Source organism: Bos taurus, chromosome 4 (assembly GCF_002263795.3).
Source record: "Bos taurus isolate L1 Dominette 01449 registration number 42190680 breed Hereford chromosome 4, ARS-UCD2.0, whole genome shotgun sequence".
NCBI lineage: Eukaryota > Metazoa > Chordata > Mammalia > Artiodactyla > Bovidae > Bos > Bos taurus.
Window position 1 is genome coordinate 55,980,469 of NC_037331.1, and position 17,351 is coordinate 55,997,819.

At 38.7% G+C, this 17,351-nt stretch overlaps 1 protein-coding gene across 1 annotated transcript in view; it reads right to left on the minus strand.

The window, feature by feature from the left end:
• Positions 1–4,634: 4,634 nt before the first annotated feature.
• The window catches only part of ZNF277 (zinc finger protein 277), a 134,306-nt gene continuing 121,589 nt past the window's right edge, over positions 4,635–17,351 (minus strand). Inside the window, 5 exon segments of the mRNA NM_001083395.2 lie at positions 4,635–4,990; positions 6,430–6,604; positions 7,994–8,036; positions 9,600–9,696; positions 12,039–12,106. Of these exon segments, the coding sequence (NP_001076864.1) occupies positions 4,804–4,990; positions 6,430–6,604; positions 7,994–8,036; positions 9,600–9,696; positions 12,039–12,106 (570 nt within the window). The 3' untranslated portion in view covers positions 4,635–4,803.

The following is a 17,351-nucleotide window of genomic DNA, read 5'->3' on the forward strand; positions in this document are numbered from 1 at the left end:
GTCACCTGATGCATTAGCCCAAACAGGAGAGTCAGTTTGTTCTTTGAAGGCTTGAAGCCAGGCATTGACATCTGTCCTCCAGCTATGAAAGTCCTGGATGCCATCTTCTTCCAATAGAAGGCTGCTCTGCCTACACTCAAATCTGTTGTTTGGAATAGTCACCTTGGTAAATTATCTTAGCTAGATCTTCTGGATACCTTGCAGCAGCTTCTACATCAGCACTCGCTGCTTCACCTTGCACCTTGCACCTTGCACCTTGATGTGATGAAGATGGCTTCTTTCTTTAAACTTCATCAACCACCCTCTGGCAGTTTCAAACTTCTCATCTGCACGTTCCTCTCTTCTCTCAAGTTTTCAGAGAACTGAAGAGAGTTAGGGCCTTGATGTGGATCAGGCTTTAGCTTCACGGAATATTGTGGCTTGTTTGATCTTCTATCCAGACCATTAAAATTTTCTGTGTATCAGCAGTAGGGCTGTTTTGCCTTATCATGTGTTCACTGGAGTAGCACTTTTCATCTCCTTCGAGAACTTTTCCTTTGTGGTCACGATTTGGCTGTTTGGCAGGCCTAGCTTTTCTATTTCACCTTCCAAAGTGCCTTCCTCACTAAGCTTAATAATTTCTAGTTTTTGATTTAAAGTGAGAGACATGTGACTCTTACTTGAACACTTAGAGGCCACTAGAGGGCTACTCATTGGCCTATGTTCAACACTGTGTAAAAGGGAATAGGGAGGCCTGAAGAGAGAGAGAGAGATGGGCTGTTTTGGTGTGCTCATGGCATCCCAAAACAATGACAACAGAAACATCAAAGATCAATGATCACAGATCACCATAACAAGTACAATAATAATGAAAAAGTTTGAAATACTGTGAGCATTACCAAAATGGGAGAGACATGAAGTGAGCAAATGCTGTTGGACAAATGGAGCTGATAAACTTGATTGATGCAGGACTGCCATGAACATCAATTTGTAAAAAATGCAGTATTTGATAAATGCAATAAATGAAGTCAGTCAGTCGTGTCCGACTCTTTGCAACCCCATGGACTGTAGCCCACCAGGCTCCTCCATCCATAGGATTCTCCAGGCAAGAGTACTGGAGTGGGTTGCCATTTCCTTCTCCAGGGGATCTTCCCAACCCAGGGATCGAACCCAGGTCTTCTGCATCATAGGCAGACACTTTACTGTCTGACCCATCAGAGAAGTCTAATATAGCAAAATACAATAGAACAAGGACGCTTATACTCTGTATTGCAAGAGAGGCTGAGAAATGCAGTCTTTATTCCAGGTAGCCATGTACCCAACCAAACATTACTATTATTGTGAAGTGAAAAGGAAAGTGAAAGTCACTTAGTTGTGTCTGACTCTGTGTCCCTGCAGCTTGCCAGGCTCCTTTGTCCACGTAGCTTAGTTGTGTCCAACTCTTTCCAACTCTGTAGCTCACCAGGCTCCTCTGTGCACAGAATTCTCCAGGCAAGCAAGCATACTGGAGTGGGTTGCCATTCACTTTTCCAGGAGATCTTACTTGGATCTAACCGGGATCAAACCCAGGTCTCCCTCATTGCAGATAAGATTGTTTACCATCTGAGCTACCAGGGAAGTATTATGACTATAAATAAATAAATACTAGAGGGAACTGGAATACCAGACTAAGAGCGGTGGTAAGGACACATACCTCTGGCAAGCCTCCTCAGCACACCAGAACTTCTCCTGCTTTTGACTGGTCCAGGCCTCCAGCAGTATTCCTCTCTGCTCTGCCTTTTCCAGCAATAGTGGATATGTCCTAGCGCTTGATTTCCTCACTACAGCTTTCTAGGAGGAACAGCTGAGTTTGTCACAGTATAACTTATTTCTTAAATTGATCCCTTTCCTTCCTTAATACATATAGGCTAATAGTATTTGTTGGATCTGATGCTTCCCTTTTATTTTTTAGAAAACTTAAGTCTCCTTTCTGGCCCAGACAGTGTTACCTTTCTCACCTAGATTTTGTCTAATGGAGTCTTCTGTTCTGAGAGATAAGTTACTAGATTCTGGTCTGCTCAAAGGCAATCATTGTTCAAAAAAACCTTGGGCACTCTCACTTTTCCAAGTTAGATATTCAGCATGGATTTTTTGACTGGGCTAATGCCAATTCAGGGTTGTATTTCATTTATCATTGTCCTGGTCACTCTCTCCTACTATGTTTCACCTTTCTTGTTGCCTTCATTTAGAGTCTTCATTTAGAGTCTTAATTCTCAAAATTTCTCAGGTGTGCTCCCTCTGGGCACAGGCAGCACTAACGCCATGTATAATTATAGTGACATCTGGAAACTCCTTTAATAATCCCATGAATAGTTTACTTGCATTGGCCTGCTGTTCTCCTCTCAAATGGTCCAGATGTTCAGGCACATTTGGCACCACTGTCCAGTCTTGAAGGCACAGTTCCCTAGGGGTTCTTTCCAAGGATGTTCTACGTAGCTCTAAGAGAGCACTCTGCCCAGTAGTGGCCTATATCTGTGCTCCGTGCTCCCTCTGGGACAGTTGGTACAGTTCACTGAGACTTTGCTTATATTCTTATTCAATTTCCTTGGAACTAAGTTAATTATTTCTGTCCTTGTGTTCCAGATGGTCCCACCAAATATCTACCAATTTAAGAAATAACCTCTTAAATGAATGAAACTTCAAGTACAGTATAGTGTCCCTTCAAGTACAGGACAGACATTGAAGGTCTGTCCTTCAATTTCACTTTTCTGTTAATATCTATTGAATCTGTTCTGTAAGATCTCAACTTTATCTCCAAAAAAGGTTTCTCCTTCTAAAGCCAAATTATCCTTCATTTATTTGTTCTCATCCTGTCATTGTTCCTGTCCTGAGACTGAAGCACATTCTAGGAACACTCCAGACATTCCTTGATTTCCCAAACAAATCTGGTTTCTAGAGACCCAAGTTTCCAGGCACAGGATAATTACCTTCTTGACCTTTTTTCTTTTCTAAAAGATTTATTTATGAATTCTGTGGCTGTGCTGGGTCTTTGCTGCTGCGTGTGGGCTTTCTCTAGTTGTGGCGAGTCGGGGCTCTTCTTTATCGTGGTGCACGGGCTTCTCACTGCAGTGGCTTCTCTTGTTTCCGAGCACAGGTTCTAGGCGCTCTTGCTTAAGTAGCTGCAGGACGTGGGCTCAGTGGATGCAATTTGCAGGCTCTAGAGTGCAGGCTCAGTAGTTGCGGCCCATGGGCTTAGTTGTTCCACTGCATGTGGGACCTTCCGGGACCAGGGATTGAACTGGTGTCCCTTGCATTACATGGAGAATTCTTAACCACTGGACCACCAGAGAACCCTGACTTTTGTTTTATTTAAAACAACCTGTGTCTTTAACTTAGATAGTTTTTTCATTCAATAAGGGCTCCTATTTATTGTTTGCTGATTTTCAATGAAAAGCCTTGTTATGGGTGCCTGCACGGGGCCTTGGCCAGAGTTCATATAATTTACAATTCTAGTCAACTTTGGATCACATGGTGGGAGATTAGTCTTGAGATTCTGCACAGGTCATACCATACAACTTCAAGATTAGTCTTGGGGGAATGCCTACATAAGTTGGCATTAATAACTGAAAACTAGAACTTCAGCATGGAGACACAGATGTAGAGAATGGACTCGTAGACACAGTGGGGGAAGGAGAGGGTGGGAAAACGGAAAAAGTAGCACTGACATATTATACACGATCATGTGTAAAATGGATAGCTGGTAGGAAGCTGCTATCAGTTTGGCGCTCTGTGATGGACTAGAGGGGTGGGGGAAGGGGAGGAGGCTCATGAGAGAGGGGATATATGTATAATTATGGCTGATTTGAGTTGCTGTATGGTAGAAACCAACACAATATTGTAAAGCAATTTTCCTCCAATTAAAAAATAAATTAAAAAAGAAAACTAGAACTTCAGACTCCAGTGCTCTCGAGCACCCACGCTGTAAAGAACCCACTGGTAAAGAAATGATAGAATTAGAAAACCACCATTTTGCAAGCATTAAAAAAATATTCTAGATAATATATACCAATGGACACTAAAATGGTTTGATGGTGAACTTTATAATGGTGCATCAGACTGACGGCACTAGATGCAGGAGACTAAACACACTTTTCAACTAGGGACAATGGAAAACATACGATATTAGGAAGTCATTGTTAACTTTATTTAAATGTTATAATGGTATTGTGGTCATATACCACATATGTGGTTTATAAAAAAAATGATACTTATCTGTTAGGGAAAGTGAAGTTGTCTTGAAGTCCATTTTTAAGGAGTTTCAGTTTAGTAACTCTAAGTGGAAAGCAATAATAATAATATACTCAGATCTTGATTATTCCAAAATAGTGTCCAGCGTGTGCATTATCCAGGACTTTGCCCACTGTTCCTCCCTTCTGTGGCTCCTCTGCTGGTCACTACATTTACAGCTGACCCAGTGTAGTACGGAAAGTACACATCTGTCAAATTTTGTGACTTGTTGGATGAAGAAAGTCTGTGGGGAAGAGACTGAAACTACTGGTTGAAATCAGGTGTATAAATAATTGGAACATGTCATTTCTTTTTGATTTATATGTCTTCCTTGTTATAGATAAATATGAGTTACAATGATTACATAATAAAACTTTAGAGCCCAAATACAAAAAGCCTTCATTTTATTTAGTTTCTACTTTACTTGTGGAAAAAAATCATGTTTTAAAAGTTTTATTTTACCAAGGACTAATCCTTTGCTGACATTCAACTTTAAAGTATCTTTCGTGTCTGTCTCACAGGAGAAAACATGAAACATTGCTTCTGTGGCAGCTTCTTCTAGTTTTTCAAGGACTCATGTAGTAGCAACTGGTTCAAAATACTGCTTTGTTTCAAAGCATGCAGTTTAGATGTATCTTCACTAATGATGGCAATATTTCCATTTTGTTCCTGAGCTGTCAGGTCACTTTCACTGTCAGACAGTGTACACAGCAGAGTGTCATTTTCATAAGTTGGAAAGTAATACCTGAAAACAACCACAAATAGACTGAATAACCAAAACTATAGATTATCTAGAAAATTTCTCAGCAGTTGAATGTACACATTACTATAATTTTGCTAAGTTTCTTTGCCAACAGTTTCAACTACATTTTGCAAAGGCTGTAAACGAGAGAACTTCTGAATTAATTTTACTTTGACCTTTATTGGCTGACATCAGTCTTACTAGTATCTTTGTTAGCTGGCATTTCAGCCTTTGCTTGATATTTAACATAACAAGATACTATCTTAAAAGGCAGCCTACTCTACTATCAGGCAGCTCTAGCTATCAATTTAATACCTCCTTGTATAAAGCTAAAAACGACATTCCTCTCATTTCTATTCAAAGGTTTCAGTTCTGCCCTAGGGATAGCAAAGTTCAAATACAGTTACTCTTTCACACACTACTCCTTCAAATATCCAATAAAAACAACTGTTTCCATGTGTGGAGTCCCTCCTCTTCCCCCAATCTAATCATCACTATTTTCTTCATTATAAATTAAAAAAATTAAAAACATCTATAGAATTTTAAGTCTATTACTCTGGTTCCTTCTCTGGACACACTCTGGAGTTAGTTCTGAAATATAAAGGTTTTGACTTGTATAAGAAGAATTATAGGAACTGGGTCTCAGGTTAGTCCAGGGCTGACTCTGCCTCTCATAAATCTGGAATTTTCTAAAGAGGAAAAACTAGAGCTTTTTGCCTAGACTCCTGGGGGGCTCTGATTTAACATTCCCTGAGAATAGAGGAATCTCTCTGGAGCTGGAACCCCACAACCTCCCAGAGGTTCCCTCAACTGAGATTATCCAGAGTGATTAGAGAACTGTCTCAGAAGGTGAGACTGGCAAAGGATACCTGGGAGTCTGAGACCATCTCAACAGGTACATACTAGAAGAACAAATGCTTGATGTTTTTAAAAGCACCAGGATGCAAAACATGCATCAAAAGCCCTAGTAGTGGTATACTGTATGACACAGTACTTTTATGTTTAGGAGTTTATCTAAATGAAATAATTATGTAAGTGTGCAAAAATGTAGGCATATGCATCTATTTAGAAGAGCAAAACATAAAAATCCTAAACATCTAGCAAATATCCATACAATGGAATATTTGGCAACCATTAAAAATGATGCAATAGATGTGTAGTGGATATAGAAGATGCTTTTAAATACTTTATTAACAAAATATAACTTAAAAATCTATATTTCTATATCTATCTATTGCTATCCATATCACTACACCATAAAATTTGAAGTAGTTGATTATATCTGTAACAGGGAGATTATTTTAAAACCAAGGTTTTTGAAGATTTTTACTTTTTACAATAGACTTGCACTTATCTTTTATTTAAGTTTAAAGGAATTAAATAAATGGATGAGATAATGGAGAAGGAGCAAAGAAATGTATGTCTGGTTGAGCAGAACTCACTGTGGTTGATCCCATATCTGTTTTTCAGGAAGCAGCGCAGTATGTTTCGCTTCTTCCATATGAGTCCTTAAGTCTGCTTTGGACCTGAACTTCTCCTGGCAGCCATAGCATCTACACTGGTGAATCTGCCTCCGAATGAAATTGACCAATTTCACTTGCTGATAGAAATTTAATCCTGAAAATGATAGTATACAGAATCATCAGACAACTGGTCAGACCCATTTTTACACTGTTGCAATTTTTTTTTTTTAAAGAACCAGTTCTCTTTATTAACCAACCTGAAGAGGCAGTGCAGATTTAAAGCATAGACAGAAAATAATAACAGCCAGTACTTATATAGTGCTTATGTACCAGGCACTGCTCTAATCACTTTTCATGCATTAATACATTTAATCTCCACAACACCCTACCACATAGGTGTTACCGTATCCACATTATACATCAGGAAGCTGTCCAAGGCTGCATAGCCAGTAAGTGGTAGAGCCAGGATGTGACACCAGGCTGTTCGCTCCACAGCCCATGTTCTTGACTATTAACCTATTACATACACATATACATGTGTATAAGAGCAATAAAGTAAAGTAACACTTTCAAGAGTCTAGGAAAGTAGCTGGTGAGTTGAGGGGTGGGCATTGAGCTTTTTCGGAGAAGGCAATGGCACCCCACTCCAGTACTCTTGCCTGGAAAATCTCATGGATGGAAGAGCCTGGTAGGCTGCAGTCCATGGGGTCACTGAAGGTCAGACATGACAGAGCGACTTCACTTTCACTTTTCACTTTCCTGCATTGGAGAAGGAAATGGCAACCCACTCCAGTGTTCTTGCCTGGAGAATCCCAGGGACCAGGGAGCCTGGTGGGCTGCCATCTCTGGGGTTGTACAGAATCAGACACGACTGAAGCGACTTAGCAGCAGCAGCATTGAGCTTTTTATGGTCTTGGATATATTAGCAAGTCAGTACTTTACGTCTTCATGACACTAATTTTTCTATCATGGTGATCTACTTGGGTACATCTATAATAAACACTCGAGCTACACTACCAAGCAAGGCAGTAGGTGTCTTTCATACACTATACATTCTCTATAACATTCTGCTGAGCCAAGGCCCAATGTCACACAGCTAGTAAGTGCTGGAGCTGGACTGTGAACTCCAGTCTGACTTCAAAATCCATGCTTTTTTCCACTAGCCCCCTACACTTTACAATAGAAATTAATCATTAACTTGTAAGCCCTCCTCCAGGGGATTTTCCGGACCCAGGGATCGAAGTCACGTCTCTTATGTCTCCTGCACTGATAAGCAGGTTCTTACCACTAGTGCCACCTGGGATGCCCTGTTTTATTTGACATCATATACGTAGGGAAAAAACCTATAAATCAAAACCATATTTGAATATTATAGTTAAGACTGTGAATCACTGTTTCAGGCAGTCCCATTGAGACCATCTGTGGAGAGACACATTTTGGCTTGTACACTCTCCAATCACAACTGCAGAACACAGGCATCGTTCACGGGATAGTGTATGAAAAAAAGCAACATCATGGAAAACAATTTCCGAATCAAACTTACCAAGTTCTGACTTTATTTTGAGGAGATCAAATTCATGTGCATCCTAAAAAAAGGAATGAATGTATCTGTGAGCATATAAATTATTTAATCTTTCAGGATGGAAGTATAAACAGACGGCTTATTCACAGGAGTCTGAACACTGCAGAATTCAGTCTCAGTTCATCATCTGTTTTCAAAGTCTTCAAAATCTACATCTAATTGCTTTATAAAGCACAGTCCAAACAAGTCATGTCAATCAGTTAAAACATTTTAGTTGTTCACAGCTTGTATCTCCAGTTTTTATCATTTACTCTGTATGCACTCTGCAGTCTGACAAAAGAGTCCTCAGTCTCTAGGTAAATGTAGCCCTACTATACTCTGTGTCTGGAGTAGAATTATGACTATAGGTCCTTTGCTTCACAAGTAGATAGGTAATTTTAAATATTCTGCTTTTCCTTTTATACTGTCAAATATGGTGTTTAAACCTGCAAGTTTCTCCTCACTTATATCTTCCCACAAATTATATGTCTTTTGACTTTTACGATGCACAGGCTTATTTTTATTCTGTTCCATTTCTACAATCGCCCATCTGGGTAAATGCTTCAACTTACAAGCTTACAGAGAATAAAGACCATCTAACTCTCTATGAAGGCATTCTGTGTAGCACCACAGGCAGGATAATTAAGAATTCCATGATATGTTATCACTGAAAGTGACTCAGCAGAGGTTGAGGATCCTGCAAAGGGAATTCTTACACAGGATAGAGGGACTAAGGCACCTTTCAATTCAAAGAGACTAGGATATTATGAGATTAGGATATTTAAGACTGGAAAGTATACATACGTACTAGTGACAACCTGCTTCAGACAAAATGATTCTCCTTCCTCTTGAGTAAATGCCCATAGCCTTTTGAACACCTTCCAGGTCCTAGTTTTACTGAACTAAGAACAGTTTTTATGAATGAGAATGAAGGTGGGTCAAACAGGAGAGTCTGCTCCACTGCTTTAGAGCTGAGTGGGGGGGATGGGAGAGAGGGCATATCAGAATAATCCAGTAATATTTTTCTATTATACTCAACTCCCAATATAATAAAAGAATAGCATGCAGAAGAGAAAACACAAACTGGTAATGTCCTCAAATTTCTTCTCTTCAAATCCTGGTAACTGAGGGAGTTGTAAAACCACACCCTGTGCCCTCTCCACCTCCATCCCTCCCAAGGGCTCTGTAAAAGGCAACTTTCTCTTTTCCTGCTCTCCTTGTTCACCAGCACGGAAAGCACTGGGAAAAAGACTCAGAACCTGTCCACATCCCAGGTATTGTTAATTGTGGTTGCAGATCCAACAGGTTAAGGCAGAACTATCTCGTAAACATATCAGAGGTGGGATGGCATCAGTGGTCTGTGAAATACCAAACTAACAGTTCACCCAGGTTCAGTGAACTCCGCTTAACTGCCCCTAGTTCTGCTTCTGTTTGATGGACCCTCCCTGACTTCCATTTTGCTTACAGAACTTTAAGGAAGGGGAAAATAATCAAGAGACAAAGGTATAAGATGATGAGGTTGCAGTAACCATCAACTTCTCCCTGTCAGAACAACAAAACGAATGTCAAATGAATCAAAGTATCTCACCTCCATGTGGACACATAATTTCTCAATTGTTTCTGCTTGCTTTTCACAAAATAGGCAGACAGCAGACACAGGGTGTTCTTCCCAATCAGACCAGTCACTGTGTTAAAAATAAAATGGCAAACATGGAGCTTCAAGGATATACAGAACAATGACCTGGTATTACTTTCTGCTCCCTAAGAAACCCTGCCAGTCTCTTTCAAATCTGGTATTTCTGTAAAGACTGTCATATTATATTATGACTTTTTGATACAATTTTTGAAATTCAAAGTAGCACCATGAAATTAATATAAATAGCAAACAGGTGCTGCTCTATTTTCTTATATTTGCCTCTCTTTCTGAGCAGCTATTTCACTACAAAATCAGCACCATGTCTTTCTGAGACAGCCAGTTTTAATTTGCAGAGAAGACGTATCAGGAGACGGGATGCTCTCTCGTTAACTACAGCCACTAAGTGTGCATGCTGTGAGGTGCAGTCAGTGCCCAGAGTGTGTTTCTGCATGAAAAATGGTGTATTTTAAAAAGGCAACCTTGTATCTTTCATGTGGGAAATACAGATCATTTCAAATGGGGCAAGTGTTAAATTTGATGGCAGATATCAAAAAGAATACAGGGCCTTTTTACCACTTTCTCCCTTCCTTGCATTTATTTTTTGAGATACTGTCAACTTCTTGTCACTGCTAAACCAGGAGAAGCAAAATCCCAGGAGAGACAAAAGGCTGAACAGCTTTGAGTGAGAGGAAGATGAATAACGGGGAATCCTTTTAGGTTGAAAAGAATACTTCTCGAGCTTATAATTTCAAGCAAAGAAGCTGTGAATGTTTTAAGTTAGTCATCAATGGGATGAACACAGAACAAAGTTAACCTCAATTTAGTTGTTATGTTCTCTGTTCCAACAGTAAGAAGCATGGAGAGTTCAAATATCATATCAGTTTAAGGTCTAGGGATCAATGGACTAATGAGTAAAGAATTCTGGAGTATATTTTCTCTGAATTATATATTACCTGTGTGCTCAATGATCAGCTGTAGTAGCAAAACACTATTTAGTTGGAATAACAGTTGTTTTAATTATGTCAAACTTATTTTGATATTATCATTAATTTTATTGAAGTATAGTCAATGGCACCCCACTCCAGTACTCTTGCCTGGAAAATCCCATGGATGGAGGAGCCTGGTAGGCTGCAGTCCATGGGGTTGCTGAGGGTCGGACACGACTGAGTGACTTCACTTTCACTTTTCACTTTCCTGCATTGGAGAAGGAAATGGCAACCCACTCCAGTGTTCTTGCCTGGAGAATCCCAGGGATGGTGGGGCCTGGTGGGCTGCCGTCTACGGGGTCACACAGAGTCGGACACGACTGAAGTGACAGCAGCAGCAGCATAGTTGATTTACAATGTTGTGTTAGTTTCAGGTATGTAGCAAAGTGATTCAGTTATATGTATATATTCAGTTATATATGTATATATTTGTGTATATATATATATAAAATCATTTTATAAGCATATATGTTTTTAATAAAATATTTGATAAAAAATCTGTTTTTTTTAATCAGATTCTTTTCCATTAAAGGCTATTACAAGATATTGTCTACAATCTCCCATGTTATACAGTAGAACCTTGTTGTTTATCTATTTTGTATATGGAAGTGTATATCTATTAATAGCAAACTCCTAAATTTATCACCCCCTTTCCCTTTTAGTAAAGATAAATTTGTTTTCTATGTCTGTTAGTTTATTTTTATTTTGTAAATAAATTCATTTGTGTCATAGCTTTAGATTCCACATATAAGTGATATCAAGTGATATCTGTGTTTCTCTGACTTACTTTATTTAGTATAATAATCTCTCAGTCCATCTATGTTGTTGCAAATGGCATATCATTATATCGTTCTTTTTTTATGATTGAGTAATATTCCACTGTTTGTATACTATATCTTCTCTATCCATTAATCTGTCCACGGACATTTTGGTTGCCTCCATCTTTTGGTTACTGTAAATAGTGCCGCTATGAACATTGGGGTACATGTATATTTTCAAATTAGAGTTTTCATCTTTTCCGGACATATGTGCATGAGGGGGATTGCTGGATCATATGCTAGCTCTACTTTTAGTTTTTTAAGGAACCTACATAATGTTCTCCATAGTAGCTGTACCAATTTACATTCTCATCAAAAGTGTAGTAGGGTACCCTTTTGTCCACACTTTCTTCAGAGTTTATTATTTGCAGACTTTTTGATGATGGCCATTCTGACTGGTACGAAGTATCAAAAGTTATTTTTATTTCAAGTTTTGGCTATATTACATGAAAGGACGCATGGCTTACAGAAAGGGTTCTCTTTCTTTTTATTCTATCTTTTCAGAATGGTAACTTAAAATCAAAATAAATAACTATTTTCCTTCTCTTAAAATACTGTGATTAAGTACCATCAATAATAAGTCTTACTCTTCCTGATGCTCTAGCAACTCCCGATCATCTTCTAGTTGAACTTCTTCCCACGATTTTCCAAGTTCCTTTGAAGGAAGAACAGAGGGATTAGAGATAAAGAGGGGAGGTGAAGGGGGAAGAGGGGAGAGGAAAGAGAAAGTAGACACTGAATTCAAAACAAAACAAGACAGTACCTAAATGCAAATGGTTTTAAAACAATACAAGCAGAATACAGTAAAGCTGTTATTTCAGGGTAAGAAATGATACATTCTAACTCGAAGTTTAGGATTTAGGATATATCCTAAATGGTTAGGATTTCAGATATATCCTAAATCAAACATTTGAAAAGCATGTAATAATGTTTAATAACATTTTAATATGCTTTTCTTTTTTAGAGAAGCAGAGATAACCTTTCAGTCAGATTCTTTTCTGTTAAATGTAAATTAGCATTTCTCAGCCCTGGATGTACACAGGAATCTCTTAGGGATCTTTTAGAAAAACCACTAATATCTTTTGAGAGAGACTCTCCTAGCTGGACTCTGTTTCTATTTGAGGTTCTCAAAAGTCTATTTCCCAGACAGCAGCCACAGTGAACTTTCTACAGGGTACCTCGCTGTTTGTCTGACCCCTCCCAGGGCTTCTCATACTCAAAACAAAATGCAGAGGTCTTCCCATGGCTTATAAGGCCTCTATGGTCTGCCAGGCTCCCTCTCTATCACTGTGTTCCAGCACTTTTTCTCATGCTTAGCTGGCTCTGGTCAGACCACTCTTTGGTTCCTGCTTGAACACAGCAAGCTGACTTCCACCTGGTTACTTCTACACTTGTTGGCATCGTTCACCTCACATATCCTGATGTGGTTCCATCATCCTGAACATTACCACTGCTTTTTCTGAACACTGTCTAAAACACCCCTCTTTCAAGTTACTTTTTATTCTGCTAGGACGCTTTATTTTTCTTCAAAGCATTGATCATACCCTGAAATCATTTTGTGGATCTGTTTTCTTATTTTCTGTCTTCTGCACTAGAATGTCTATGAAGACATGGGTTTTGTTCACTGTTATATTTCCAGAGTCGGGCACACAGTGGGTACTAGAAATTATCTTTTTATTTTATTTTATTTATTTTATTTTTTAAATTTTATTTTATTTTTAAACTTTACATAATTGTATTAGTTTTGCCAAATATCCGCAGTAGGCAGTGCGTCGGTCTTATAATCTGAAATTATCTTTTTGAGTTGAACTGTAACTGAAAACATCTAAAAAATGTGATGCCAATTTAGATCTTACTTCAAAAGTTTTGTGCATGTTGAGTAAATAGTTAATGTATAAAAATCACATGGTACCAGGTAATAGTTGGTACTCAAATATATACTCAAATCCCTTTTATCTCTTACAGTTCATGGAGGAGTTCCACTTTGCAGGGCTATGTCAGACAAATTTAGTCATAGTTTCAGCAAAACTTAATGCAGTGATGAGCAGGAATGCTTTCTTTTGGCCCAACCATGTCTCTTTTCTCCCTTGAGTCATTTCTTTCTTTCTCTTGGCCTTTCTTCTCTCTCTACTCAATCTTCCCACTGTGCCGTGCAAAAGCAGACACTGCATTAAAGAGGGATACAGAGAAATTACTGGGCACTTTTCCAAGCAGTTAAACCATGGTAACTGTCAAGTCCAGCCTCACCTGATATAATACAGATATCCCTGTTTTATATCCTTTATTTAGAAAAACATTACCAGAATTTACTCTCAGTTAGAAACATTTTCTTAAGGAAGGTAATCATTTAACTAAACACAAAGGACAACAAGAGCCATTATGATTTAGAGAAAAAGAACATCTATCATTCATCAACTTAATGAGAGGTTTTGCAGCTGTCATTATCTATCAGCTAAATGATGCATAAACTCAGACACACAGAGATTTACCATAACGTCATTAGAGACAGTTAATTTGGACTCCATAATGGACTTCCCAGAGTCGTCATGAAGTGTCTAAGCATCATTATGAACAATAAGAATGGCCTCACCATTGCCAACAGGATTCTTATTAGATGGAATTTTTGGTGATGAATTAAATCTTTTATGCATTGGTTGGTCTCTGTGGACACAGACTGAAGGCCACTGCTGCAAGATATTACTCAAGGATGGGTCATTTGGGGTATTACCATTCAACAATACAAGCAAATGTTACTTATCAATAAATGTTTTGAGCCCAAAATGATGAAAAATATCTTTCACTGTCAAACTTCCAAAGTCAAAGCATTGCTTTACAGCTTTCTCAGTATTAAGCACAACACAGGGATTTATCTAGGCAATACAGCACTAACCATTTACCGCTTGAGAACAAAATGGAACTCTGTGTTCATTAGTATAATAGGAAACAAGTGATTTGAATGTGACTTTCCTAGAGTGCTCCGCCTTGGTACAGTTAAATGTATGATTTATTATAAGAACAAGACACAAAGAGAAAAAAAAATTTAGTCTCTGATTAAGACACTATGCCTACTAATGAATCATATCAGGAAAGAGAAGAACGCAAAAAAAAAAAACAAACCAAAGTTGGGAAGGCATGTCAGTAAAGATGTTCAGAACACCTCCTCAAACCTCTGCATCAGATGGCTTATGATCAATGAGAGGGTGGGGAAAAAGGTCCCTTTCACCCAGCACCCTTTCATCCCTAAAACTCACAGACTTACATATGCTTACACACAAAAAAATCCATCAGAAACACATACAGTGTTTTAAATGTAAATAATTACAGTAGAGAGAATCATAACAAAACTGAAAAATAGGTTAACAGCGTTCTTTTGTTGGGGCTTCCCTGATGGCTCAACAGTAAAGAATCTGTCTGCCAATGCAGGAGACGTGAGTTTGATCCCTGGGTTGGGAAGATCCCCTGGAGAAGGAAATGGCAATCCATCCCAGTATTCTTGCCTGGGAAATCCCATGGACAGAGAAGCCTGGTGGGCTACAGTCCATGCGGTCACAAAGAGTTGGACATGACTCAGCGACTAAACAACAACAATGTTTTGTTACAGATGGGTTTGTATATTTTAAAACTAAAAAAATTTAAATCAAAAAAATGATAATACCACTGCAAAAATACTTCCCTTTAGTAAAGCTCAGGCCTTGAGCCATGAGCACCTACAGAACATGTAGCTGAAGCCTTGAAGATGATGTCAAGCAGTCTGCTGCCCTCTGAGGCAAGAGTACTTGAACGTGAAACTGCCTGGGACCTTGTCCCTTCAGCTGTTCCCCCCCCAACCCCCAATCCATTGAACCTTTCTGTTTGTGAGAAAACAAAGCACAAACTCTAAGCAGATAATTTAGATTATGCAAAAGACCTTTAATATATTTTATTTGCAAGTCTATCAGTATTAAAAAACTGATATGAGTTATTAAACAGGCAAATTATTTCTCCCAAGAAAGAAGATGGAATCTATCAATTTGCTGAGCCCAAAAGGGACCCTTAACAGACTCTTTGTCCTGACCAGGGATCAGGACATCGTTTATTGATCTCCCACCTTTTATGACTCTCAGAGTGTATCTTGCCAGGAATACCCTGGATGCTTCCATTACTGCTGGTCTGAAAATTCTGTTCCGAAGTGGGACACTGTGGGTGCATGACTCAATTACCGCATAGATCTACTACAGGAGAGGTCAAAACATTAATTCTGTATACACCATTACAAAGTGTTGAAATTAATGTGCTTACACATCTGGTTCTCACACCAATCTCTAAGTTCCTTGAAAGTAGTAGCTGTTCTGCCATATTTTTCTTTCTGTTCCACCAGCATCTGGTACCTAGAAAGCACTCAAATGTTTATAGAATGTATGAAGTCAATGAAATTCCTTCTGAAAGAAAGAGGATGTGAGAAATGGATGTGCAGACACTAGCTACTAAACCAACAATTCAATCTTTTGCCCACATCCACGCACTCATATCAGCTTTTTCCCTCAGAGAAATAAATGATGAATGTCTCTCATTTCTGTTTTTCTTTTTTTCTTCCTTTTAATCCTTAAAAAAAAATAAAGCAGGAACTCTCTGGTGGTCTAGTGTTTAGGACTATGAGCTTCCACTGCTGAGGGCCTGGGTTTGATCCCTGGTTGGGGAACTAAGATTTTGCAAGCTGGGTAGCGCAGCCAAAAATTTATAAAATAACAATAAAAAATTGTCCTGCTCTTTAAAGTCCTTAAGAAAAAACAATGTATTTACTGTTTAATTAAACTTTTAGAATAGTTTAGTCTTAATAATAAGTATTTTCATTAATGAAGTCTAAAAGAAAACTAAAATGAAAAACCATTGGCCCTCATTTTTCTCTAACTATACACTATTAATATTTGGAACAGTTTTAAAAAATCTATTTAGCCTATATATTTTTTATACCTTGATTTATAATATTCCAAGAACACTGTTAAGATTGATACTTCTGATAAGCACTCCTCTAACTTAAGGCACTGGTACATCTTTAGAGATGTTATTAGCTTTTTCAATTCTTTCCAAAGCTAAGTTTATATCATTTCCAAGCTATGACAAATCTAGACAGTGTATTAGAAAGCAGAGACATCACTTTGCTGACAAAGGTCCATATAGTCAAAGCTATGGATTTTCCAGTGGTCATGAGAGTTGGACCACAAAGAAGGCTGAGTGTTGAAGAATTAATAATGATTTCAAACTGTGGTGCTGGAGAAGACTTTTTAGAGTCCCTTGGACAGCAAAGAGATCAAACCAGTCAATCCTAAAGGAAATCAACCCTGAATATTCATTGGAAGGACTGATGCTGAAGCTGAAACTCCAATACTTTGGCCACCTGATGCGAAGAGCTGACTCACTGGGAAAGACTCTGATGCTGGGAAAGATTGGGGGAAGGAGGATATGGGGATGACAAAGGATGAGATGGTTGGATGGCATCACTGACTAAATGGACATGAGTTTGAGCAAATTCTGGGAGATAGTGAAGGACCGGGAAGCCTGGCATGCTGCAGTCCATGGGGTCGCAAAGAGTCGGACACAACTGAGTGACTGAGCAACAACAACAAGGCATCATAACACTTTTTAAGTTTTTTAAAACAAATCTTTCCTATGGCTTCCCTGGAAGCTCAGTGGTTAGGACTCCAAGCTTTCATTGCCGAGGGTATGGGTTCAATCCTTGGTTGGGGAACTAAGATCCCATAAGCTGTGTAGTGTGGTCAAAGAAGGAAAAAAACAAACAAAACCAAAAACTCCAGAAACAAAACACTTTATTGTTGTTGGCCTCAATGGGAAAGCATAGAGAGCTAAGATGGCTAGGGTTGTGGGTTAGAGCCCTTAAGGAACTGATTAAAGTCAGCTTTACC